General features: G+C 46.4%; 3 protein-coding genes across 6 annotated transcripts; 1 reads left to right on the plus strand and 2 right to left on the minus strand.

The window, feature by feature from the left end:
* The first annotated feature begins 2,782 nt into the window (after window positions 1-2,782).
* Window positions 2,783-7,071, plus strand: WDR55 (WD repeat domain 55). Its single transcript, XM_003980844.5, has 7 exons — window positions 2,783-3,085; window positions 5,304-5,404; window positions 5,487-5,574; window positions 5,666-5,845; window positions 5,935-6,034; window positions 6,122-6,291; window positions 6,375-7,071. Exons 1-7 carry the CDS (start codon window positions 2,895-2,897, stop codon window positions 6,691-6,693), a joined length of 1,149 nt encoding a protein of 382 aa, XP_003980893.1. The 5' UTR covers window positions 2,783-2,894; the 3' UTR covers window positions 6,694-7,071.
* Window positions 6,922-9,727, minus strand: DND1 (DND microRNA-mediated repression inhibitor 1). Its single transcript, XM_023255905.2, has 4 exons — window positions 9,629-9,727; window positions 9,378-9,495; window positions 8,528-8,989; window positions 6,922-7,857 (listed from the first exon to the last, which is right to left on the minus strand). Exons 1-4 carry the CDS (start codon window positions 9,650-9,652, stop codon window positions 7,400-7,402), a joined length of 1,062 nt encoding a protein of 353 aa, XP_023111673.1. The 5' UTR covers window positions 9,653-9,727; the 3' UTR covers window positions 6,922-7,399.
* Window positions 9,728-10,042: 315 nt separating this feature from the next.
* On the minus strand, window positions 10,043-23,742 carry HARS1 (histidyl-tRNA synthetase 1). 4 transcript variants are annotated; one of them, XM_006927665.4, is made up of 13 exons: window positions 23,677-23,742; window positions 23,225-23,314; window positions 18,724-18,843; window positions 15,788-15,883; window positions 15,005-15,130; window positions 13,995-14,102; window positions 13,740-13,838; window positions 13,415-13,508; window positions 13,075-13,202; window positions 12,739-12,981; window positions 11,102-11,218; window positions 10,782-10,928; window positions 10,043-10,450 (listed from the first exon to the last, which is right to left on the minus strand). In XM_006927665.4, the coding sequence occupies exons 3-13, from the start codon at window positions 18,814-18,816 to the stop codon at window positions 10,379-10,381; spliced, it is 1,323 nt and encodes a 440-aa protein (XP_006927727.1). In that variant the 5' UTR covers window positions 18,817-18,843; window positions 23,225-23,314; window positions 23,677-23,742; the 3' UTR covers window positions 10,043-10,378. The 4 variants fall into 4 exon arrangements, with proteins under 4 accessions (XP_006927727.1, XP_006927726.1, XP_006927725.1 ...); XM_006927664.4 differs by having other exon boundaries at window positions 12,835-12,981; window positions 23,581-23,742; XM_006927663.4 differs by having other exon boundaries at window positions 10,841-10,928; window positions 23,581-23,742.
* Between the last annotated feature and the right edge of the window lie 79 nt (window positions 23,743-23,821).

The following is a 23,821-nucleotide window of genomic DNA, read 5'->3' on the forward strand; positions in this document are numbered from 1 at the left end:
CCCCCCCCGTGCTTTTAGTAATTCTAAGCACAAATTGCTGATTCTCTGGCTGAAGGGATAATCCTAGTAAGTGCCTTGTGGGGGGGGGGGGCCCTATGCTAGGCCAGCAGGGTTTGGTGCCCTTCAACACCCTGAAATGTTTGTCAATGCCCCAGGTGGGTCCCTGGCCTCTGAATCATTCCATCCCCAACCTTTTCCCCCTCTCTGCTCATTGCTAGCACTTTGGTCTGGTGCTCATAGGGTCATCATTTATCTTCTGACTGGATGCCTAGCTGCCACTTCTTACCCTGAGCCCAAGACCTGTCCAAGAAAGCTAGAAGGCCACCTTAACCTTTTTGCCTTGCTGTTGGTCACTTTTAGCTTGATAGGGCAAGATCATTTGAGGAAGCCAGCTTTGTGCATGGCACCTAGAAGGATGAAATTGGGCCTTGTCTGCAACAGCACCTAGAATGCCTAATATCAGACAGTAAAGGACATCCTGGTCTCATGGTTGAAGCAGTGGTCTCAGTTAAGGGTCACAGAAACCTGGCTCAGATAAAGATATCTAGAGGGTCATTAAATTTAACACCTGGCGTTTGGGGGTGTGTGGCTGGCTCAGTCCATAGAGCATGCGACTCTTGATGTCAGGGTCATGAGTTCAAGTGCCATGTTGGGCATAGAGCTTAATTAAAAAAAAAAAGACCTGGGAGTTGACTCAGTTTAAAATTCATTTCTGGGGGTGCCTGGGTGGCTCAGTCGGTCGAGCATCTGACTTCAGCTCAGGTCATGATCTCACAGTTCGTGAGTTTGAGCACCACGACAGGATCATTGCTGTCACCATGGAGCCTGCGCGTCCCTCATTTGCATTCTCTCAAAAATAAAAAACGTTAAAAAAAAAATAGTTTCTGGCTCTTTCCATGGCAGCAGAGCTCTTGCAATGAGAGTCAATGTTCCTAAAACCTGCCAGACTTTCTGCAAGAAGTATGGCAAGCACCAACCCCACAGAGTATACACAGTACAAGAAAGGCAAAGATTCTCTGTTAAGCCCAGGGAAAGCAGCGTTATGACAGGAAGCAGAGTGGTTATGGTGGGCACACTAAACTGATTTTCTAGCAAAAGCATAAGATTACAAAGACGATTGTGCCGAGGGTTGAATGTATTGAGCCCAATAGCAGATCTAAGAAAATGCTGGCTATTGGGGCGCCTGGGTGGCTTGGTCAGTTGGGGTTCGACTTCGGCTCAGGTCATGATCTCATGGACCGTGAGTTCGAGCCCCGCGTCGGGCTCTGTGCTGACAGCTCGGAGCCTGGAGCCTGTTTCAGATTCTGTGTCTCCCTCTCTCTCTGCCCCTCCCCTGTTCATGCTCTGCCTCTCTCTGTCTCAAAAATAAATAAATGTTAGAAAAGAAAAAATTAAAAAAAAAATCAAAGTGATCTTTAAAAAAAAAAAAAAAAGAAAATGCTGGCTATTAAGAAATGCAAGCATTTTGAACTGGGAGGAAATAAGAGAAAGGGCCAAATGATCCAGTTCTAAGGTTTATATTTAGTTATATTATGAAGACCATAACATCTTGAGGTTATGTTAAATAATAAAAATCAGTTTCTGCAGAGGAGCCTGGCTGGCTGACTTGGTCAGTAGAACATGTGACTCTTGAACTAAAGGTGTGAGTTCAAGCCCCATGCTGGCTGTAGAGCTTACTTTAGAAAAAGTTTTTGGGGGTGCCTGGGTGGCTCAGTCGGTTAAGGGTGGGTCTTTGGCTCAGGTCATGATCTCCTGATCTGTGGGTCATGATCTCACGGGGTTTGTGCCCCCCATCGGGCTCTGTGCTGACAGCTGGGAGCCTGGAGCCTGCTTTGAGTTCTGTGTTGCTCTCTCTCTGCCCTTCCCCCCTGCTCACACTCTTTCTCGAAATAAACATTAAAAAAAATATAAAAAAAATTAAAATCAGTTTCTGCAAATATCACCAAGACTTGTGGACATGACCGAGGTCCTCTGGTTGTCCACATGGTGAGTGACAAGGACCCCCAACACCACATGGCAACTTTTCCATTCACACAGGACATAGAGCTTCTCTGAGGTCCCTCACCTCACTCACCTCTTATTAAGGGCTTTGGGCATCAGCATATGTCTTAGAAGGCTTAGCATTACAGTTATGTGAGAAACTTCTCTTCAACCACAGAAGCTGTGCTCTTTATGTTCCCCACCAGAGAGTGCTCCCATCTTTATGGAGCCTTTGGTAACCAGAATGTTCAAAACGTCAACTGTTGTGCCCATTTTCCTCTTCAGCAACTCCTTGGCAGCTCTGAGCACTGTTGGTCTGGCCCACTGAGAGTATGCAGCCAAACTGTAGGAACCGGCAGGACGCTGTTCCTTTGGCCCGGAAGATGTGGAGCACGGAACGCAGCAGCTTAAGCGTGCGCTTGAGGTGCTTGCTGTCCAAGACCCCGCGTATCAAATTCTCGCGGTGTGGGGCTTTTGCTGCTGCCGGACTAACCTGGAGGCCGTCCATGGGCTTCACGAAGCCACGAACTGCTGGCGTCCCCTTCTGCTATCTCGAGGGCGGCAAATCATCCTTTATAGTTGCGGGAGGGAGTACCCTACCTGTCAGCATCGATCAGGATGAGGGGAAAGGACTTAAAGGCAGTTCCCAACTTTAGGTGATTTGACCAAGGAGAGCAATGACGGTTGTGCCGTCTACCTGGCCAACGGCAACACGGAGAACTACAACTTGAGGACCAGGTCCCTGGGATGCACTACACCTACGATACCTGCAGCCTGCCGGGACTTTACGCGTCTTAGCGCCACTTCCGGCCCCGCCCCAAAGGCGGAAGCGGAATCTGGGCCACTCCTCCAGGCGTGTAAAAGCGTTTTGGGCTTACCGGTGCACTCTTGAGCGGTTCGGATTCCTCTGGTGCATGGACCGCACGTGTGAGGAGAGGCCTGTGGAGGATGAGAACGACGAGGACGACCCCAACTCCACGGAAGCCCCAATCCGCATCCGGGACACTCCGGAAGACATCGTGCTGGAAGCTCCAGCCAGTGGGCTGGCGTTCCATCCGACCCGCAACTTTCTGGCGGCGGGGGACGTGGACGGGGACGTGTACGTGTAAGTGCTGGGCAGGGCTGGGGGCTGCCGGATCTGGAAACTTCCCAGGGATAGAGGGGGGACGAGGAGAGAAAAGTTGCAGGGAGACAAGTTTTAGAAGACTGAAGTGGTCTTATTCGTTCAACAGCATTTGGTTTTAAACCAGTTAGTACCTGACCCTGAAACAGGCTCAATGCGGTCCCCCCACTTTGCTTCTTGCCTGTTTTAATCTTTCAAAAACACAAAACCCACCACCTCTCTTTCTTGATTAAAACCCTTCAATAGTTTACCTTGTTTTTAGGATTAGGTCCAAACTCCTTAATCTGGCTTTTAAAGTCGTGACCACCTGGCCCTCGCTTACTTCCCCCTTTACTGTTTTATTCATCCTCTTATCTTTTAAATGTATCTGTTTATTAATCGTTATTGCAGGCACACACATAAAATGCTGGTTGCAGCTCATTACTGGGTCATGAGTGGAGTTTAAGGAACACTTTTCTGTATTCTGTAGTCCGTTTTGTTCTCCGTTATATCTCCTGCTTCTAGACAAGGGTAGGTGCTCAATACGTGTTTGATTTTGAACGAGAAGTAGGGTGGAAGCAGTGAAAAGCCACTGAAGGTTTTAGCCAGAAGAGTTGTGCTGTCAGATTTACTTAATGAATTTAAACCTCAGCCTCCTCATTAGCTTCAGTCACCTTGGGCAAGTTAACTTCCATATTTTCGTCTTCAAAAATAGGAATAATAATAGAGGCTTACCTCTGAGATATTGCATGTTTGGCTCCAGACCATTGCAATAAAGTGAGTCATAGGAATTTTTGGGTTTCCCAGTGCGTGTAAGTTAAGTTTACACGATAGTGTAGTCTATTAAATGTGCATTAGCATTATGTCTAAAAAACAATATACATACCTTAATTAAAAAATATTTGATTGCTAAAAAATACTAACTATAATCTGAGTCATAATCACGATCACAGATCATTATAACAAATATCATGAAAAACTTTGGAATTTTGCAAGAATTACCAAAATGTGACACAGAGACACACAGTAAGCAAATGCTATTGAAAAATGGCATGGATAGACATACATACCATAGAGTCGCTGCAGACCTTCAGTTTGTAAAAAATGCAGTATCTGTGAGGCACAATGAAAGGAGGTATGTCTGTACCTATGTTGCAGAGTGTCAGGTGTATATACTACAGCACCGGAGTTCAACAAATGTGGGTTCTGTTCTACTGCCTTTCATACTTCATGCCATACGCTTGGGAGTACCTCTGGACTTCCACCTTTACTCACACCCTCATTGCGTCAGGTTTTTCTCCTCTTCTCTGCTCCCAGCCACTGCCTTTTGGCAGGTTTCTGACTTCTCCCATGACCATTCCAAAGAGGTTCCTTTTCCCATAGGACTAAATTAATAATCCTGCTTGGCCTATGGTCTCAAGTCTAGTCTTAACTCATTTTTCCGGATTCAGCCATTCCACTCCTGCCAGTGGAACCCACCTCATTCCTTGTGTCTACCCTAGAAGAGACCTTGATATGTGCCTCCAGTATCTGCAAGGTGAATTGCTTTATACGACCCAACTCATTTCGTAACCTTAGCTTTCCAGGGCTCTCATCTTTAAGGCACTGGGACAGAGCAAACAATAAGCAGATATAGTTCTGCTCATCTGAAACTCACTGGCAAGCACTTAGTCATTGGTCCTTTTTGAAGATCTGCTCTGAGGTAGGCACTGGTAATACATTGTGGACAAGTATTTGCCTCAAAGCTGAGCTTTCAGTCTTGTGTTTCTCTGCTCCACCTCCATTTTGATCCTACCTCCTTTTCATCATGTGGACATGTGGCCACAGTGTCCTGTAATCAGTTGTTACCTGGGGTACAAGACCCCTGTCTTGTTGATTTTTACATTTCCAGCTCCTGGGGCTCTTGTGACTTCAGTAAATATCTCATGCTCTCCATAGTGGTCCAGATCTAGTATTTCCTGAAGCTGGGGCTTTGCTTTGTAATGATGTTGTGGGGTCAGCTTACAAAATCCTGAGCAAATACACTTTGAATTAACGTATATTGAATTAAAGACAGAACATTTGAAGCTCACTGAAAGTGGAAAAATGGGATGGTGAGCTCTTTGGGTTTGGTGGTGTGCAAGTGTGAGTTCCTAGGTATGTTGGAAGGCTGAGTAGTCTTTATGTTCCATGCTGCCAAGATCTGGGGTCATTCAATCTCCTCTCCCCTCCCCGCCCCCAGCTTTTCCTACTCCTGCCAAGAGGGAGAAACCAAGGAGCTCTGGTCTTCAGGTCACCACCTCAAATCCTGTCGAGCCGTGGTCTTCTCTGAAGATGGGCAGAGTGAGTATTGGGGAAGGCAGCCAGGGATACGGTGGCAAGGGATCAGTGAGCAGCACCATGACCTGGGCACCTTTTCCCCCAGAACTTGTTACTGTCTCCAAGGACAAAGCCATCCACGTTCTAGATGTGGAGCAGGGCCGACTGGAAAGACGCATATCCAAGGCTCATGGGTAAGGGGAGCTAATTGTGTGTTGAGGTCAAGGGTAAGGTGGTTAAGTCCCTACTGGAACAAAAATGGCTCAAGAAGCTCTGTACCTCTAGTGCCCCCATCAACAGTCTTCTGCTGGTAGATGAGCATGTCCTGGCCACTGGGGATGACACAGGTGGCATCCGGCTCTGGGACCAGCGGAAGGAGGGCCCCTTAATGGATATGCGGCAGCACGAGGAGTATATTGCCGACATGACTCTGGACCCAGCTAAGAAGCTGCTGCTGACAGCCAGGTACAGCCTCAGAGCTGCTTCCCCTTCCCTGTTAAATGTCTCCCTCGCTGGGAGCTTTGGCCAAGCCTTCTGCTCTGCTCTCTCTACAGTGGGGATGGCTGCCTTGGTGTCTTCAACATCAGGCGACGCCGGTTTGAACTGCTCTCAGAGCCTCAGTCTGGAGACCTGACCTCGGTCACCCTCATGAAAGTACAGATGGGTATGAGGGTTTGGGATTATGCTAGCAATCTGGTCTGAAGGAGTGCCACAGACATGTTTTTCTCCATTTCCCTACAGTATGGAAAGAAGGTGGCCTGTGGCTCCAGTGAAGGTACTATATATCTCTTCAATTGGAATGGCTTTGGGGCCACAAGTGATCGGTTTGCCCTAAGAGCTGAGTCTATTGACTGCATGGTTCCAGTCACAGAGAGCCTGCTGTGCACTGGCTCCACTGATGGAATCATCAGGTGAGAGAAACTGGAGAGTCCTAAGATCACATGAGGGTCAGACCCAACCAGCCAGGACCCAACATTCTTTTCTCTCTGCCCAGGGCTGTCAATATCCTTCCAAACCGAGTGGTGGGCACTGTGGGCCAGCATGCTGGAGAGCCTGTGGAGAAGCTGGCCCTTTCTCACTGTGGCTGCTTCCTGGCCAGCAGTGGCCATGACCAGCGCCTTAAGTTTTGGAACATGGCCGAGCTGCGGACTGTGGTAGTGGATGACTACCGCCAGCGGAAGAAAAAGGGAGGGCCCCTCCGGGCCCTAAGCAGTAAGGCTTGGAGCACAGATGACTTCTTTGCAGGACTGAGGGAGGAAGAAGACTCCACAGCTCAGAAGGAAGGGGAGGAGAGTGAGGATGAAAGTGATTGAGGGGATGAGGTCAATCTCAAGATGGGTCCTCCCTGGGGAAGTCTTGCTTCCTGGGCTGGATACCAGAGAGGCTATTTATTTATAATACTCTTGTGCAGCACACAAGATGCATAGCTAGAGATGCAGAACCGAGGGCGCTCGTGACAAAGCACTTGCCCTGTAGCGGCTACTCACTCTACCAGTGTAAGAGAAACCCGCAGCTGGGGCAAGACAGCACGGACACAGGTGTACACCAACCAGGGGTTTAATATAAATACAACCAGCATAGAAAAACCCAACATCACACACCAGAATGTAAAGTACTGGGGACAGAAAGCAGATTTCTGAACCTTTGGCTCAGCCAGCCCCCAAATAAAATCAACAAAAATGACAAATCAACAAAATAAGAAGTGAGATTCATATTAAGCTATGGGAGGAGGAGGAAGGTTTGTGTATGTATCACACAGAACGGCCAAGGAATACCAAAGGGCTAAGGTTAGTCCCTGGGCTGGGAGGGGCATGGCAAGGTCCCTCACCACAACTTAGCCAAACCAGAGCTGTCCCAGGTGTACTGGGGCCCTGCCCCAAAGGGGAGGCTGTGTCAGAGGTAGGGCAGAGCCCATGTTCCTCCCCCTTTGAAATCCGATGGTGGCTGCCCAGGCCTGCTGGGCTAGGGACTGACACAGGCTCTGTCAACTCGTTTGGGCTGCCTGTGAAGAGGACATGGTCACTGCTTAACCACGGTACCTGCCTCAGCCCCACCAGTCGGTAGAAGACTGGCTCTAGAGGCACTCAGTGCCTCTAGCAACCTTGCAGACACAGCATCCTTAGCCATCTCATGCCCATTCTGCACATCTGGGGCCAGCACAACCCAGATGAGGCCACTGAAGGGCACTGGATGCCCAGGGATCACCACCTGGTACCAGAAGCGGTGCCAGCCAGCAGGGCCCATGCCCAAACACTTGGTGAGGAACACAGGGCTGCCCAGCTTCATCCGCTGGCACAACAGCTGCAGGGCACCCCGAGCCCCTTGGGACTGTAGCTTGTCCCTGGCCAGGGCCAACCGACTGCCCTCTGGCTGTAGGCACTGCAGGGAGGGGCCCACCAGCTGCTGGCGAAGTCGCTGCTTCAGATCTGGCTTGAGCCACTCGACGGCCACCTGCTCTCCACAGAGGCGTGACTGCCCTGCAGAAAAAAGGCAGAGACAAGGGCAGGTCGAACCCCTGGATCCTAAGCCCCCAAGCCCTATCAACACAAGCCTGTTTAATTTCTAGCCTCCCCATTTCCTGGTAGTGTAACCTTGAGCAACTTCTCCAGGCTTCATTGTGTTTCTTTGTAAAGGGGGTGTAGTAACTGCTATCTCCTAAATTTCCTTGTTGGAATGCTGGTTGATGCGGGCTTTGTCTACCTTATAACCATCATAATAGCTAACCTTTACTGCGAATACCTGCCAAGAATCAGGGAATGTGCTAAGTGCCACCTAATTCTCAAAACAGCCCGAGGAAGGAAGTTCTACAGTAGATAAAAGGTAGACTCGGTAGGACTACCTTGGGCGAATCAATCTCAAAACTGTCTCTTTTCATATCTAAAGAGGAAGATCAGTCTGTGTGTGTCACTGGGATGCTGATTAAGTTACAAGATAATGCCTGGAAAGCTTTAAAGTTACCATAGATGGTAGCTGGTAGGTAGCACAAACGGAAATTTAAAAATCTCAGGTTAAATAGCATGAGGTCGAAAACTCAGGGATTCTTAACGCTACTATCTTGCTCTTTACCCTATATGCTGACGTGTAAAAGTGCACGGCATAATGTGTTTGGCCCCAACCAGCGGCCCCCCCACCGCCTAGCTCCCATACCTTCCACTAGGGCTTTTTTGGCCATGGCGGCGGCGCGGTGCGAGTTGAACTTCAGCAGCGCAATTTGCGCGGGCGCGGGCCCAGGGCTGGGCATCAGCAGCGCCTCCTGCAGGCCGGGACCCAGGGGCTGCAGCGCGAGCAGCAACGCGCGGCGACTCAGCCCCGGAGGCAGCCCGTCCACACTCAGCTCGCACTTCTCAGTACTGCGGCACACGAGCAGCGGGCAGGAGGGCCGCAGTGGGTGGTTGTGCAGCGTGGCGATGGCGGCCTGGGCGCCGCGCCGCGAACTGTAGCGGGCGTAGGCGAAGCCACGGTTTAGGCCGCTGAAGGTCATCATCAGGCGGAACTCGTAGAGCCGGCCCACGCGCTGGAACAGTGGGATCAGCTGGTGCTCGTACACGTCTTGGGGCAGCCGCCCGATAAACACCTCTGAGCCGGCCGGCGGCGGGCTGCCCACCCAGCCTGGGGGATGTGGGTGGGAAAGGGGCACCGTCAACCTACCGCATGGTTCCAGGTTCGAACCCAGCGCGAGAGAGCCCATGTGCAAACATCTGTGAAATGGGCGCAACACTCGCACCCCGACTCGTAGGCATAACTAGGCGCCCGAACTAACAACGGGGCTAGCACAGAGTAGGTGCACCTTAAGACCGGCACCCTCCCTCGAGGGGGAGGACGGGCGGGGTGGGTGGAGAGCTACGGACAAGTTTTCTCAGCTTCTTGGGTGGAAGGGGTGCAACGGGTTAGAGGTTTCTGACTGCACAGCCCCGGGATAGAACACCCCCCCCCCACCCGCCCCCAAGAGGGTGCCAGCCGGGACCGTCAAGGATTTTGTAGGGTGGGACTACCGTACCTGGGGGTGGCCCGCCATACTTCCTCTGCCCGTTCACCTGCACCAGGCGGATGCCCGTCTCCCTGACCCATGCCTCCAAAGCTGCCTTGTTTTCCGGATTCACCCTCTCACACCACAGCTGAAGGGGAAAGGGCTGGTTGGAATGGCGGATCACCGCGCCGCCGCCACCTCGCCTATGGAGCTGCAGCCCAAGGAGTCCCCACTCCCAGCGCTGGTGGCGCTTGTCGACCCCATCTCGCTAACCACCTTACCTCACATTCCCGCTTGGACTGCATGGCTATCCCGCCAGCTACTCTGTACTCGCTTTATAACCTCCTCCCCCCCGTCTGCCTCTGGAAGCTTCCCTACCCCTCCACCCCCCAAGCTCTCATTGGCTCTGAACACGACCCCGCCTCCCAAGGGGGTGGGGGTATCCACTGCACGTGCGCTGCGGAAACCTCCTACCCGCAGGTGAAAGCTAGGAACCTTAGCGGGTGGATGTGCTCGCAGTCTCACCTCCTAGGGCATGGATGTGCGCTGGCTGGCGGCACCCTTCACCCTGGGGAAGAGCTCGTGGCGCCTAATGTAAGTTCTTCTCCCCATTTTACACCGCTTAAGTGGTTGAAATGGGAGGCCCAGGCTCCCACAGGGAAAGACAGGGCTAAGCAATAGTGACACAGGCAGGCTCCAGTGGTTGAGTTATTTTATTGGACCTTTGACGGTTGGCTGTGGAGAGCATTCCCTCCATTTGGTTAGCATCCTGCAGGGGAGACCTTAGGATGGGTCCCTGTAGTGCAGACTGGACTAAACCCCCAGGACCTCCTATGAAAAATGGTGTAATACCTGACCATTTTGGCCTGTGATTATCAATAAAATAATGATAATAAAAAGTCTGTGTTCTGACCATTGTTCAGGTCTTCCTGCTGGAACAGAAATGTGCAAAGCTGCTGATGTACATAGGCAGAGTTCTGTCTTAGCTTCAAATAGTGCCAGTCCCACTTTCTCCTGATAGTGTGCTCAACTCAGCAGATGCAAAGGGCCGGGCTTGTTCTCCTTTTGATTTCTTCCACAAGGTCTTCTCTTCGGACATCCACCTGGCCAGGATGAGGTAAAAAGGTGGTATGAGCATCTTTGACTCCACTACTCTTGAGGGCCCACTCCTTCCTCTGGCCATCAGGCTTGGGTCAGCCGGATAAGGAAGGCAGGCAAACACCTCAGACAGACAGTGCTCCTTGGGGGGAGCCAGAGACATGGTATAGATGGAGATGGGATTCCTCCCCTACTATGACAACAGTTAACAGGTTAACTGTTAAATGAGTGAGTACTAATGGGAATGCCAGGGTTTTGCTCAGGTCTTGAATGGGCATTGGTCTGCCAAAATGGCACACATTCCCTGTCCCTCAGCCTTCCTGCCCACCTACCTACCTCTTCCCTACTGGCCACCGAACGAAGCTTGATGACCCCATCCTTGAGCTCCTGCTCACCAATGATGGCCACCAGTGGGATGCCTGCCTCCTCACAGTACTGCAGCTGGTTCAGCAACTTTGGGTTCTTCTTGTAGAGCAGCTCTGCCTGCAGGGGACCAGGGCAGATGATGAGAGCCGGCTTCTATTGTCCTCAGGGACAACCTCCTTGGGGCCCAAGTGCTCAGCTCTACTCCCAAGAAGTCACTATGGATGAGCTTTTACTTAGTCTGTGCCCAGCACTCCCAAGTTTGTTGCCTCCCTGGGGCTTGCCTCCTCTACCTTGATCCCAGCATCCCAGAGCTCCGAAACGAGTTTTAGTCTTTCCTCCAGCAGCCTCTTCTGTGCGGATGCCACAAGCACCTGTGTTTCTGTGGTCCGTACTTTTTCCTCCAAAGCCTGGGGAAGGGGCAGATAAAAGTCACAGAGCTGGGCTACCCTTTACAGTACTTTCAAGAAGCAAACAGAACAGGCTGTTTATTGTTAGGATTCTAAGAGACCAGGCCCAACTCTGGGAGCTTCATTAACACAGGGGCCCAGTCTTCTCTAGCAATTGGGCATAAGGTAGTGTTTAGAAGATGTAGAAAGGAACTGACTGGCTTGTACATATGACTTGCCAGAACAGATAATGTAGGGCAAGAGTAAAGGTAGTTTACATACAGTAACTTCAAACTTGTCTCCTCTTAGTACCTTAAGCGTTCACAAGAACATTCACACAGAAGTAACACTGTGAGCTCACCTAGTTCTAATTCTCACTTACTATGTGCCCAGTCAAGAGACTGTCCCTCTTGTACTTCGGCCATAGGGCTCAACCCAGGGTGTGGGTGGTTGGGGGGAAAGGGAGAATGCTGCTGCTGTGCCTTGTCTTTTTCTTTTTCTTTTTTTTTTTTAATGTTTATTTTTGAGACAGAGAGACCGAGTGTGAGCAGGGGAGGGTCAGAGAGGGGAGGGGAGACACAGAATCTGAAGTAGGGTCCAGGCTCTGAGCTGTCAGCACAGAGCCCGATGTGGGGCTCGAACTCATGAACTGCAAGATCATGACCTGAGCTGAAGTTGGATACTTAACCAACTGAGCCACCCAGGCACCCTGTGCCTTGTCTTTTTCTAGAAAACTATTTTTATAGTTCTTACAACACCAGATGACTACTGGAACAGTGATCTCAACTGGGAAACATGGGTGGTTTCCATTCCAGAGAAAAGGATGGGAGCAGTGGGAAGGTTACTGCCAGAGCATTTCCCAGGGGAATGCAACCAGCCAGTTAAGAGCAGCAGCAAAGGAGTGCTTGAGGCCCTGAGGGTCTTCCCTTGATTCTAGCGGCCAGAGAGTCAAGATAGCCACCTGGGGAATCCCAAAGTCTCAGACACATGCTTACCACCTGGAGACAGTATCAGAGTGGTTAGGAGTAAGACTTTGGAGTTATACTGCCTGGATTCAAACTGTGACTCTGCTGCTTAAAAGTTTCACAACCTTGGGCAAATTATGATCTATAATGCTTTAGTTTCCTTGCCTAGAAAATGTAAATAATAAAAATAGCTACTCTCAGAGGGCTGTGTAAGAATTTTACTAGATAATGCACAAAAAGCACCAAGCACAGTACCTAGCAGAGTAGTAAAATATTAACTGTTCTGTATTCTGAAGAAGATCTGGATCTTTGGATATACCAGACATGACTCCTGACAGCCCTGAGGGAAGTAGGGACCCAGAGCAAAGAATTCTGTGAAGAAAGAATGATCAGAGATCCATAAAACTGGCCTCTAGTGGGGTGGGAATGTGTGAAGGACAGCAACCACCTTTTCTCCAGCTCTTTGCAAAGATGTTCCTTGCCCAAAACAGTACTACTTGCCCCCTTCAAGATCAAAGAAGATAGCTCATGTGCCACCAACTGCCCAGACTGCTTCTACCCTCCCCTAGGACTTACCTCTAGCCTCTGCTCCACAATGGAGAAGATCCGCTCCACCCCAATGCTGAGCCCCACACATGGCACCTTGCGTCCTTTAGGGTCAAACATGCCTACCAGCCCATCATAGCGTCCTCCAGCAGCCACACTGCCCACACCCAGGGGCTCTTCCCCTGGCCGGACTGGGGTCTGTAGCAGCACCGCCTCATAGATCACCCCAGTATAGTAGTCTAGCCCTCGAGCAAGGCTCAGGTCGAAGGAGATCTGTGGGGACAAGATCATGGTCAATACCAGATGAGAATCAACTATCTGAAACCCCAGAGCTCAGCTAAGGTGTCCACCCCCAACCTGACTCACCTTGTCAGCAATGCCAAACAGGGTCAAATATTCAAACAACAGTTTTAGGTCTTCTAGGCCCTCCAAGGCCTGTTTGTTTTGGGACAGTTTAGGATCCTGGAGCAGCTGTTCCACCAGGGATACCCCACCTGGGGAGATATATTTGTAAGCCAACTGACTGACAAGAGGAAAAAGGTAGAGGATTTACGTTTTTGCCTGACCTACACACGTATGTGTGCATATACACACAGACACAGACACAGACACAGACACACACACACACACACACACACACACGCACACACACAGAAGATTTTAAGCCAGATAGATGGCTTTTGGAGAGGCAGGGTTTGTGCCTCACCATGCTGCTGGACGTAGTCCCCAATGTGGTCAGCTACCTCGGGTGTGAGGCCCTTCTCTCCCACCATCTCATTCTTTACTTCCTCCCAGGATACCTAGGCAGACAGAAACCAGTAAGGGACCCTTAAGTAGCTTATCCACTGCAGAGCAAGTGTGGGCCATTCTGAGGAGGCATTTCTGGAGCAGAAGTTGCCTTTCAACCTAGATTCTGGGGCTAATCTTCTGAGGAGCATAGAGGCAGACCCCCCTCTCTCCTGATCTTGTTTTACATTTCTCAGAGCAGGGTGGGATCTGAGAAAAGAGGAGTGAAGTGTTTGGGTCATTACCTTGTCCAGCTTGTCCACTGAGGAGCAGATGGTACGGAACTTGCTATCAGGAACACCACAGATGGCAAACATCCCATCTAGGATGCGCCGATCATTCACCTGCAGGGACCCAAGGCATAGTGAGGAGACAATCTCTTTATGTGACATGAGCCTCAATAGTCTCGGTCACTTGGGCTACTGGTCTCTCTGCACAAGAATCTTCTCCTGTGAGAGGCTAAGCCCAATTCTGCCTTCCCAGACCCATTCAATTCTTACCTTGACCAGGAAGTCACCTATCTGAAGTGAACTCAGGATCTCACACATGATCTTCAGGCACTCTGCATCAGGGATCATGGGATCAAATTGTCCAGCAATGTCAAAGTCCTGCAGGGAGAAAGTAGCTACAGGTCCCCAGGGGTTTAACCTTCTTTTTAAAATTTTTTTTAATGTTTGTTTATTTTTGAGAGAGAGAGAGAGAGCATGAGCAGGGGAGGGGCTGAGAGAGAGGGAGACACAAAATCTGAAGCAGGCTCCAGGCTCTAAGCTATCAGCATAGAACCCAATGCAGCATTCAAACTCATGAACTGTGAGATCAGACCTGAGCTGAAGTCAGATGCTCAACTGACTGAGCCACTCAGGTGTCCCAGGGATTTAACCTTCTTAAGTGATGGTTTGGAGGGGGGACTCCTGGGGGCTCTGCTCTCTCTTTATGAAGGCCTGTTTGCACTCATGCACAGACCACTTTCTTCATTATCTGTGTGATCAGCAGCCCAGAGGAAACTCCCAGCATTCTTGAGTCTCTTACTGGTTTGGATTCCTTTTCGTCTACATTCCTTAATTATCTCACTCACTCACTTTGACTTATTTCCTCCTAACACCGTGGAGGCAAATATATGGCCTTAATCCTTAGTCATTTTCTCTATTTATTCTGAAGCTTTGCCACCACCCTGGATGATCTGGATGATACGTCAAATCGTTTCCTCATCCTTTGCTGTGATTTGATCACTTTGGTTTAATATAAAGAGTACTGGACCAAAAGTTCTACTCCCGACTTTGGCTTTCTTATCCCTATGATCTCTTCATCCTGCTGAGTCTCAAGTTTACTCCTATGTAGAATGGGGAGAATAATTCCTACTCTCTAAATGAAAATATTAAAGAAATATAAAGGTTAGCATTAGCTGGAACTTCCAGTTTGTTCAGTACACCATGAGTAGTCAGTAGATTCTACTAAGTTGAGGACTTAGTAGAGGGAGGACCAAGTTACCCATCATGCCCCGCATACTCACACACTGGTAGAATTCCCGGTATCGGCCACGGGTCATGGCTGGGTTATCTCGCCGATATACTTTTGCTATGTGGTAGCGTTTAATGTTGGTCAGTTTATTCATTGCTAAATATCGAGCAAAAGGAACCTGATAACAGTTAAGGAGAAAGCCCCCTCCTCTCACAGTGTGGCAGTTGATTATCACCACCAACAGAAGCGGGGGTCTAATCTCTGTGTGAGTAAAACCACCCTCTGTAAGATAAAGTGCATTTCTGAAAGTCAAAAAGAATCAACTTTGTTACTACAAGGGGCAGCAGAAGTCTCAAAAAAGATTAAGGTTCCTTTCTCTTTGGTTAGCGTCTCCCTTGGGCTATGCTGAACATGGGAAGGTGCTGGGCAGATTGGCCAGAGAGTAGAAAGTCTCTGTGTAGGATTTCTGAGCAGATGATTCTCTGACATAGCTTGGAGATAAAGGAAACATTCTGTTGGTCAACTGAGGAGAACTTTGTCCACTGGACATGGCAGGGGAGAGATATTCTAGAGCCAAGGGATTAATCACTGAGTTGGAACTGGTTCCTGACATAACGTGGAGGTCTCACTCAGGATTCACAAGACTTTTAAGGCTATGTTCTGTTTAGCCAAAGTCCCATTCCTGGTTTAAACAAGTAACTTCCCTGATCGCCACAAGCATCATATTTAATCCCATCTATGTCTAGCTATCCCCATACCTGAGGTTAGAAATTAGCCTCAGCCCAATGAGAACCAATTGATCCAAAGTACCAAGAGCCCAGGTTTAGAAAGATACAGTGAGGTCATAGCGAAGGGACAACAGCTCTCCACCTTGGTCCTTCAGGTCATAGATAAGCTTAGAGTCTTCTCCATACTTTCCAGTCAGTGTTTCCTGGAGACAATATAAAGAAATGTGGTCATGATGATAAATCTAACAAATTTATTTTTAATTTTAATTTTTTTAGACAGTGTAGCAGGGGAAAGCAGCAGAGAGAGAGAGAGCATGAGTGCAATGGGGCTAAGAGAGGGACAGAGAATTCCAAGCAGGCTCTGTGTTGTTAGTGCAGAGCCCAACAAGGGGCTTGAACTCACGAACCACAAAATCATGACCTGAGCTGAGATAAAGAATTGGATGCTCAACCAGCTGAGCCACCCAGGTGCCGAGATAGAGAAAGGGAGAGAGAGAGAATCTTTAGCAGCCTCCATGCTCAGCACAGAGCCCGACGTGGGGCTTGAACTCATGAATCTCAAGATCATGAACTGAACCGAAATCAAGAGTTGGACGCTCAACCTACTGAGCCACCCAGGTGCCACAAATATGATAATTTAAAAAGAAATATTAAAACAAAAACCCACCATCCTAACATGACCAATTTCAACTTGTCTGTGCTTCTGCTCTCTATCCCAATGCCTATGTATTTGATGTTAATTATAATCAAAAGGAAATATCAATTTCGTTTTCTGCTTATCACATTTCCATTTTGTAACAGAGCTGAAGGTTTTTTTTTTAAATGTTAATTTATTTTTGAGAGAGAGAGAGAGGGAAAGAGAAAGAGCATGAATGGCGGAGGGGCAGAGAGAGTGAGGGACAGAGGATCCCAAGCATGCTCAGCAATGACAGCAGTGATCCCGATGTGGGGCTCAAACCCATGAACTGTGAAATCATGACCTGAGCCAAAGACAGACACTCAACCGACTGAGCCACACAGGCACCCCTGAAGTATTATTTTTAAAAGCTGCATAATACTTCAGTGAGAAGCAGCTCTGTATTTCCTTCCTTTCTAGTGTTCTACTGTTAATTGTTTAGGTCATTCCAATTAAAAAAAAGTTCCCTAACATTTCAATAAATATAGTTCAGTATATAGTGTTTTCTTTTGAATATATAGTTTTTTGAGGCTTAACTTCTAAGAGCGGGTTATTAGATCAACACACTTAAATGTTTTTATGATGCCTGAGGTTTGAGCAATGTCAAAAGACAAAACTGAAGTAGTTCTTGCCATGTGATGCTTTCAGTAAGGTGATAACATATTTCACCTACCAGAATGGCAAAGTTTTAAAAGCCTGAAAATTCCCAGTGTATAGAAACAGAAACGCTCATATAGTGATTGGTGTTATGGGCTGAACTGTGTCCTCTTCAAAGTTCATATATTGAAATCCTATCCCCCAGTAACCTCAGAATGTGTCTCTACTTGGAGATAGGGTCTTTGAAGAGATAGTTAAGCTAAAATGATGTCATTAGGGTAGGCCCTAATCCAATATAACTAATGTCTTTATAAAAAATAGGAAAATTGGACACAGAAGATGATGTGACGACACTGGGACAAAGACACCATCTACAAGTCAAGGAGGGAGGTCTAAAACAGGCCTTCCGTCCTCACCCTGAGAAAGAACCAACCCTGCTGATATCTTGGACTTCTAGACTCCTGACATTAAATTTGTTAAGTAACCCAGTCTATGGCACTTTATTGTGGGAGCCCTAGGAAATGAATACAATTGGTAAACATAAATGAGTACAACTTTTTGACACGGTAATTCCATTTCTACGAATTTGCCCTGCAGATGAATGCCCACCAGTACCAGATATTGTTCTAAGCACTGAATACACATCAGTGAACTAGTCAAAGGTAATCTGTGCCCTCATGGATCTTCCACACTAATGAGAAGAGAAGGACAGTACACTAATGCAAAGTAACCAACGAACAGATACTTTCAGTTAGTGATAGCTGGTCTAATGGAAATAAAACAGGTCCTGTGATAGACAAGGGCTACTTTAGACAAGATAGTTGGAGAGGACCATTTGAAAAATGGCATTTGAGTTTATATCTGAAATTAAAATCTTTCATCTCTAATCTGAAATTAAAATCCAAGAGTTAGGGGAAAGGGAGTTCAGGAAGAGAGAAGAAAAAGTACAAGAGCCCTGAGATAGAAACATATTTAGAATGTTGCAGGAATAGAAAGAAGACCAGAGTAGCATAGTAGCCAAGGGGAAGAACAGCAAGGGAAGAGATGGAAAAGGTAGGCAAATGGCCAGATCATGTAGGGCCTCGTAAGCAGGAACAGACTTTGGATTTTGTGATAAATATAATGGGAGTCACTGGGTTTTAACCAGGAAGCAATCTGTTTTTTGTTTTTTTAAGTTTATTTTTGAGAGAGAGAGAGAAAGAGAGAGAGAGAGAATGCACGTGAGGAGGAGGGGTAGAGAGAGAGGGAAAGAATCCCAAATAGGCTCCGCACTGTCAGCATGGAGTCTGACTCAGGGCTCGAACTCACAAACCGCAAGATCATGACCTGAGCCAAAACCACGTGTCAGTTGCTTAACCGACTAAGCCACCCAGGCACCCTGCAATGTTTTTTTTTAATAGTAAAGAACTAGAAACATTCTCAGGGTACATTAACAGGAAACTAGTTGCATATTTATATTTTATATGTATGGTCTGTGTGTATTTCAAAACATCCCAAGTAGACGTACCAGGGAATTCACTGTAAATAGGATCATAACAAATTCCACTAAAGAGAAGGGCTCTTTTTTGTAAGCCACCAGCCATTTACCAAGGTAAATAAAAGCAGGGCCTCTCCTTCAAGACCAAGCCTGTCTCCTTTCTCACTGGAGAAAATATTGGTCTTTGTCCACAACAGGAGAGACACCCTTTGGGCCCTCACTGTCTCTTTATCTTCTTAGTTGTTTGTATATCCACTCTTCCACCACACAATTTCTCCTCACCCATCCCTCACCTTCAGTTCAAACACAGGTGTATCAATTACTTCTGCACCATGACGCTTGAAGCAGCTGATGATTACATCGAACACCTTCTCCCGAATGGCCATCTGCCGGGGACTGTAGTCTCTTGTACCCTTGGGAATTGAAATCAGCCACAGAATCAGGGATGGGATTTAAAAACAGAGAACATTAAGGCTTAGAAATATAAAAGCATGACCTCAATGATAACGAAGGCAAACAATGTCCCAAACTTAGATTTTCCTACAGGCTACTGAGTTCTAAAGCAAGCACAAACAATTCCCTATTAATTATCACACCCATTTGCTATCACCCCTCTAAATTCCATCCCCTTTTTAGCTTGGTTCTACTTTCTAGAACGCTATTTTCTGAGAAGTTTTCCTAAAACCTTTTTATGTGATACCAGAACATTTCCCTAATAGAAAATACCTACCTGATGACATGTATATAACCAAATGAAACTGGCTTAGCTAGTTAAATTCCAAATTTTATAAGTAATGTTTTCCCCCAACATAACTTTAAAAAAAAATCTAATAAGTATTATTTCTTCTCTAATTTGTTTCTAATAGCCCTTGATATAGGTGGGGCAAAATTATGGTTGAATTACAGGATATTGAGAAGTTAAATCATTACAGCAGTTCTGTGGTGGTCAGGACTAGAATGCCATTCTCTCAGGTCAGAGCTTCTATTCTGGGCATCTATACTCTATTCTCAAGTCTTTGGTCTTAGGACCTCTTTAAACTCTTACCATTTCTTAAGGACCCCAAAGTGAATTATACCTATCAACGTTTATTATATTAGAAATTAAAACTATGAGGGGCGCCTGGGGGGTTCAGTCGGTTAAGCGTCTGATTTCGGCTCAGGTCATGATCTCACAGTTCATGAGTTTGAGCCCCGTGTCCAGCTCTGTGCTGACAGCTTGAAGCTGGAGACTACTTCATATTGTCTGTCTTCTTTCTCTCTGACCCTCTGCTGCTCACGCTCCATCTCTCGCAAAAAGTAAATAAACGTTAACAAAAAATTGAAAAAAAAGAAATTTTAGGAAAATATAACTACTTTCCAAAACAAAACAAAACAAGACAAAACAAAAATTGGTGAAAAGTGTGATGCTGATTCACATTTTTGCAAGTCTTTAATGTCTGGCTTAACAGAAGACAGCTGTATTCTCATACACACTTTATGCATTTAATTTTGTTGTGATATGTTGTTCTGGTTGCGTAAAGAAAACCTAGCCTTACAAAGATGTGTGACTGTAAAACAAAGAATATTTTAATAAACTTTTCAGCTAACTGTAGATATTTTTCTTAAACTATACCAAAATCCAACAAATGGTGATTTCTTAAAGACTGGTTGCAGTGTGGATTCTGAAACTTCATTGATTACTTTTCATACTATTACATTAAAATCCATTATTTATATATAGTACCCAGAATTTATAGTGACAGAAAGTAGAACAGTGGTTACCTGGGGCTAGAGGAATGGTAGAGTGGAGAGTTACTGCTTACTGGGTACAGAATGTCAGTATGGGATGATGAAAAGATTCTGGGGAAGAATGGTGGTGATAGTTGCACAACAATGTGAACCTACCTAATGCCACTGAACTGTACACTTAAAAATGGTTAAAATGGCAAATTTTGTGTTACATATATTTTACCATAATTTAAAAAATACCTATTGCTCCATGTTGTACTTAAAAAAATTTTTTTTAACATTTATTAATTTTTGAGAGACACAGAGACAAAGCATGAGTGGGGGAGGGGCAGAGTGAGAGAGAGAAACAAAATCCAAAAGAGGCTCCAGGCTCTGAGCTGTCAGCACAGAGCCCGATGCGGGCCTTAAATTCACGAACTGCGAGATCTTGACCTGAGCCGAAGTTGGATGCTTAACCGACTAAGCCACCCAGGTGCCCCAGCTCCATGTTGTACTTTAAATGGAGCTTTTACCCATGCCTGATTTTATAACATCATACATTGGCCATGAGGAAAATACTGGTTCACTGATAAATTCTACAGATCTTCCAAATATTTACACACTGCATTATACAATATCAGAAAACACATTTGTTAATAGCAACACAGATCTCGACAGGAAAGTCTTTACTGTATTGGGAAGCTGTCTAGTTCATGGTGGAAGATACAAGTTTCCTAAAACCCTTTCACTTGAGTGGTTGAATTTTATCACCAGCAGAAATATGGTCAGATATCTTCCTTGAGGTGACAAAGCTCACTTCATTTTCGTGAAAATGTCTGCCAAATACCCAAATCTTAAAAATAAAAGTTTGTCTTTTGGTTTTTCTCTCAAATAAAAAAGGTGTTATGTGAAAAAAGTACCTAGTCCAGCTTAAAACTCATACAAGGGTGTGTTTTTCCTACCTTAGAATGCAGAAGTGCTCTATGTATACTTCCCATTTCATGACGCAGAATACAAAAAAAGAGTGTACTCAAGGGTTGATATTCAATAAAATGAGTAATTTCTCAGTTAAGTTCAGTTCAGTTCAGGTCATGATCTTGTGGTTCGTGAGTTCAAACCCCACAATGGGCTCCATGCTGACAGCTCAGAGCCTGGAGCCTGCTTCAGATTCTGTGTCTCCCTCTCTCTCTGCACCTCCCCTGCCCTTGTTCTGTCTCTCTCTGTCTCAAAAATAAACATTAAAAAAAATTTTTTTAAATAATTTTGACCACAAAAACCTCTTGAAAGAGTCCTGTCCCCATAATACTGAATTTTCTATTAATATAAATCACACTTCAGTGTGTTTCAACAAAGTGGATATTAACTCTCCAATATAGTCTCACTTTCTTTTAAAAGAGTATAGACATTTTCAAACACATATTATAGAGAATAGTATAATAGACCACCATGTATCTATTACCCAGCTTCAATAACCATCAGCATCTGTTAATTTTATCTAAGCCCCAACATTTTTTTTTTTCTGGAGTATTTTAAAGTAAATCCAGACATCATACCAGTTTGTCCATAAATACTTCAGTATGATTCTGTAATGTACATGGTTAAAAAAAAAAAAAAAGCCAAAACACTACGTTTATTAAACCAAGAAACAAACTGCAACCCTTTAATATTATCTAATACTCCAGCTATGTTTAATTTTCTCCAATTGCCTCAAGAATATTTTTTTATGATTGGCTTGTTCTAATGAGATTCTAAATGAAGCCCATGCATTGTGTTTGTCTCTTGTCTGCTTAATCTACAAAAGTTTCCTTTCCTTTTTTAAAGAAGTGTCATTTCTTTGTTGAGGAAATTGAATCACTTGTCCTAAAGAACTTTTCATATTCTAGATTTTATTAACAATATATTCAACGTGTCACTTAACACATTCCTCCATCTCCCTTATTTCTGGTAAACTGGTAGTTAGGTCAGAAGACCTGATTAGATTCAGGTTCAATTTTTCTTGGCAAGAATACTTTATAGGTGGTGCTGTGTACTTCTTATTGCATCACATCAGGAGCAACATAATATCTGGCTGTCCTACTTTTAGCGATGTTAACACTGGTTGTTAGATTTAAGTGAGGCCAGCCTGAATGATCACAAATTCCCCATTAATCTTCACCAAATAGTTTGAATAACTATTGATTATCACTGCTCTGTGATTTTACATTGTCTCTTTAACCGCTGAAATGAGTTGTGTGTGGAAAGGAATAGCTCAGTGAATTTAGGAGCCTAAAGAATTAACCTTAAAAGGTGACATGTCAACTCAAGGAAGACCCCTCTCCTTTGGAATCCAATTTCACATATGTTTATTAAATATCTATTCAGTTCCAGACACCTAGTCTCAGCCTCTCAGAGTAAATAAACCATGGTAAATAGTTGTGCTTACAGAACTTACAAAGAGTGTGGCCTCTGAACTGAAATCCTTGAGGCTGGGCTAGTAATCCGCAACCTCATTCCATTCCACTGTACTTTCCCACTGTATTTGGTTCTACTCATACGGGTCTTTTTCTAGTTCCTGGAAACTACTAGGGTTCTTTTCTCCTTCAGGATTTCCATACTCCTCTAGCTACCTCCCATTTATGTGTTATGTCAGTTAGTATATCACTTCTTCAGGGATGCTTTTTCAGACTCTAGTTCTCTCTTATTTTTCTCAGAGAATTCTTGTTATTTCTTTATGTCATTTATCACAATTTAAAATTACATATTCAAGAGTGGGATTATTTGTCCTAAGTCTGTTTCCTCCAGTAGAATGTAAGCTCCATGAGGACAGGCTGTATTGTTCACCATGGTATACTCTCACTACTTCCTACAATGCTTGGCACATAGTAGGCACTCAACAAATATTTGCTGAATGAAAGGAGTAGCAGTAGCTGGCATACTCCCCTAGGCAACCAGCTGGCTTAGTTTCTGCCATCCCTTTGCTATCCCGGAATGACTCAGGCTCCAATTCAGCCCACCACCCAGAGCAACTGTTCGGGGAAACAAGCACATCCACCATTGGGAGGGGAATTAAGGGCCCTCCCAGAGACTCTGAAAAGAAATTATATTTACCTTGGGGGTCTTGAGCACAAACTTCTGTTTCCCTTCATCAGGGCCCAGCTGTGCCTTCAGTTTTAGTAGTTTTGCCACTTCCTCCTCAATCTGTGGGGGTAAAGCAGGGGCTGGTCTATCACTCTGACACTCCCTTCCCTCTTCAGCCATTCATTCAGTATCCCTCCCTCATCAGAATCTAGCTCTCCAGGCCCAGCTTTCCTTCCCTCGTCCTACCCCGGCCACCTCCCCAACCAGGCCCTGCTCCTCTCCACCAGTCCGGTCTCTTTTCCCACATCTTTTTCCTCTATGCAGACCACCCAGCTCTATGTCCTCCCTGGCCCTAATTTGGCTTCTCCCCGCCACCTGGGTCGCACCTGCTCAGCGCTGGCCTTCTGCTGCTTGAGGCCCCGCACGCGCTCTCCCTGAAGTCGCACTAGCTCTTCCAGTGTTGCACGTTCTGCCATACTTACGCCAACTAGCGCTGACTGCTGTCTAGATCGTCTGGGCTTTCCGCAGCCTCAACTCGGATAACTTCCGGCTATCGAGTCACTGGCCCACACGCCTAGAGAGCCTCCGCCGAGCACAAAATCACTTCCGGCTACTACCGGAAGTACG

Source organism: Felis catus, chromosome A1 (genome assembly GCF_018350175.1).
Source record: "Felis catus isolate Fca126 chromosome A1, F.catus_Fca126_mat1.0, whole genome shotgun sequence".
Lineage (NCBI taxonomy): Eukaryota > Metazoa > Chordata > Mammalia > Carnivora > Felidae > Felis > Felis catus.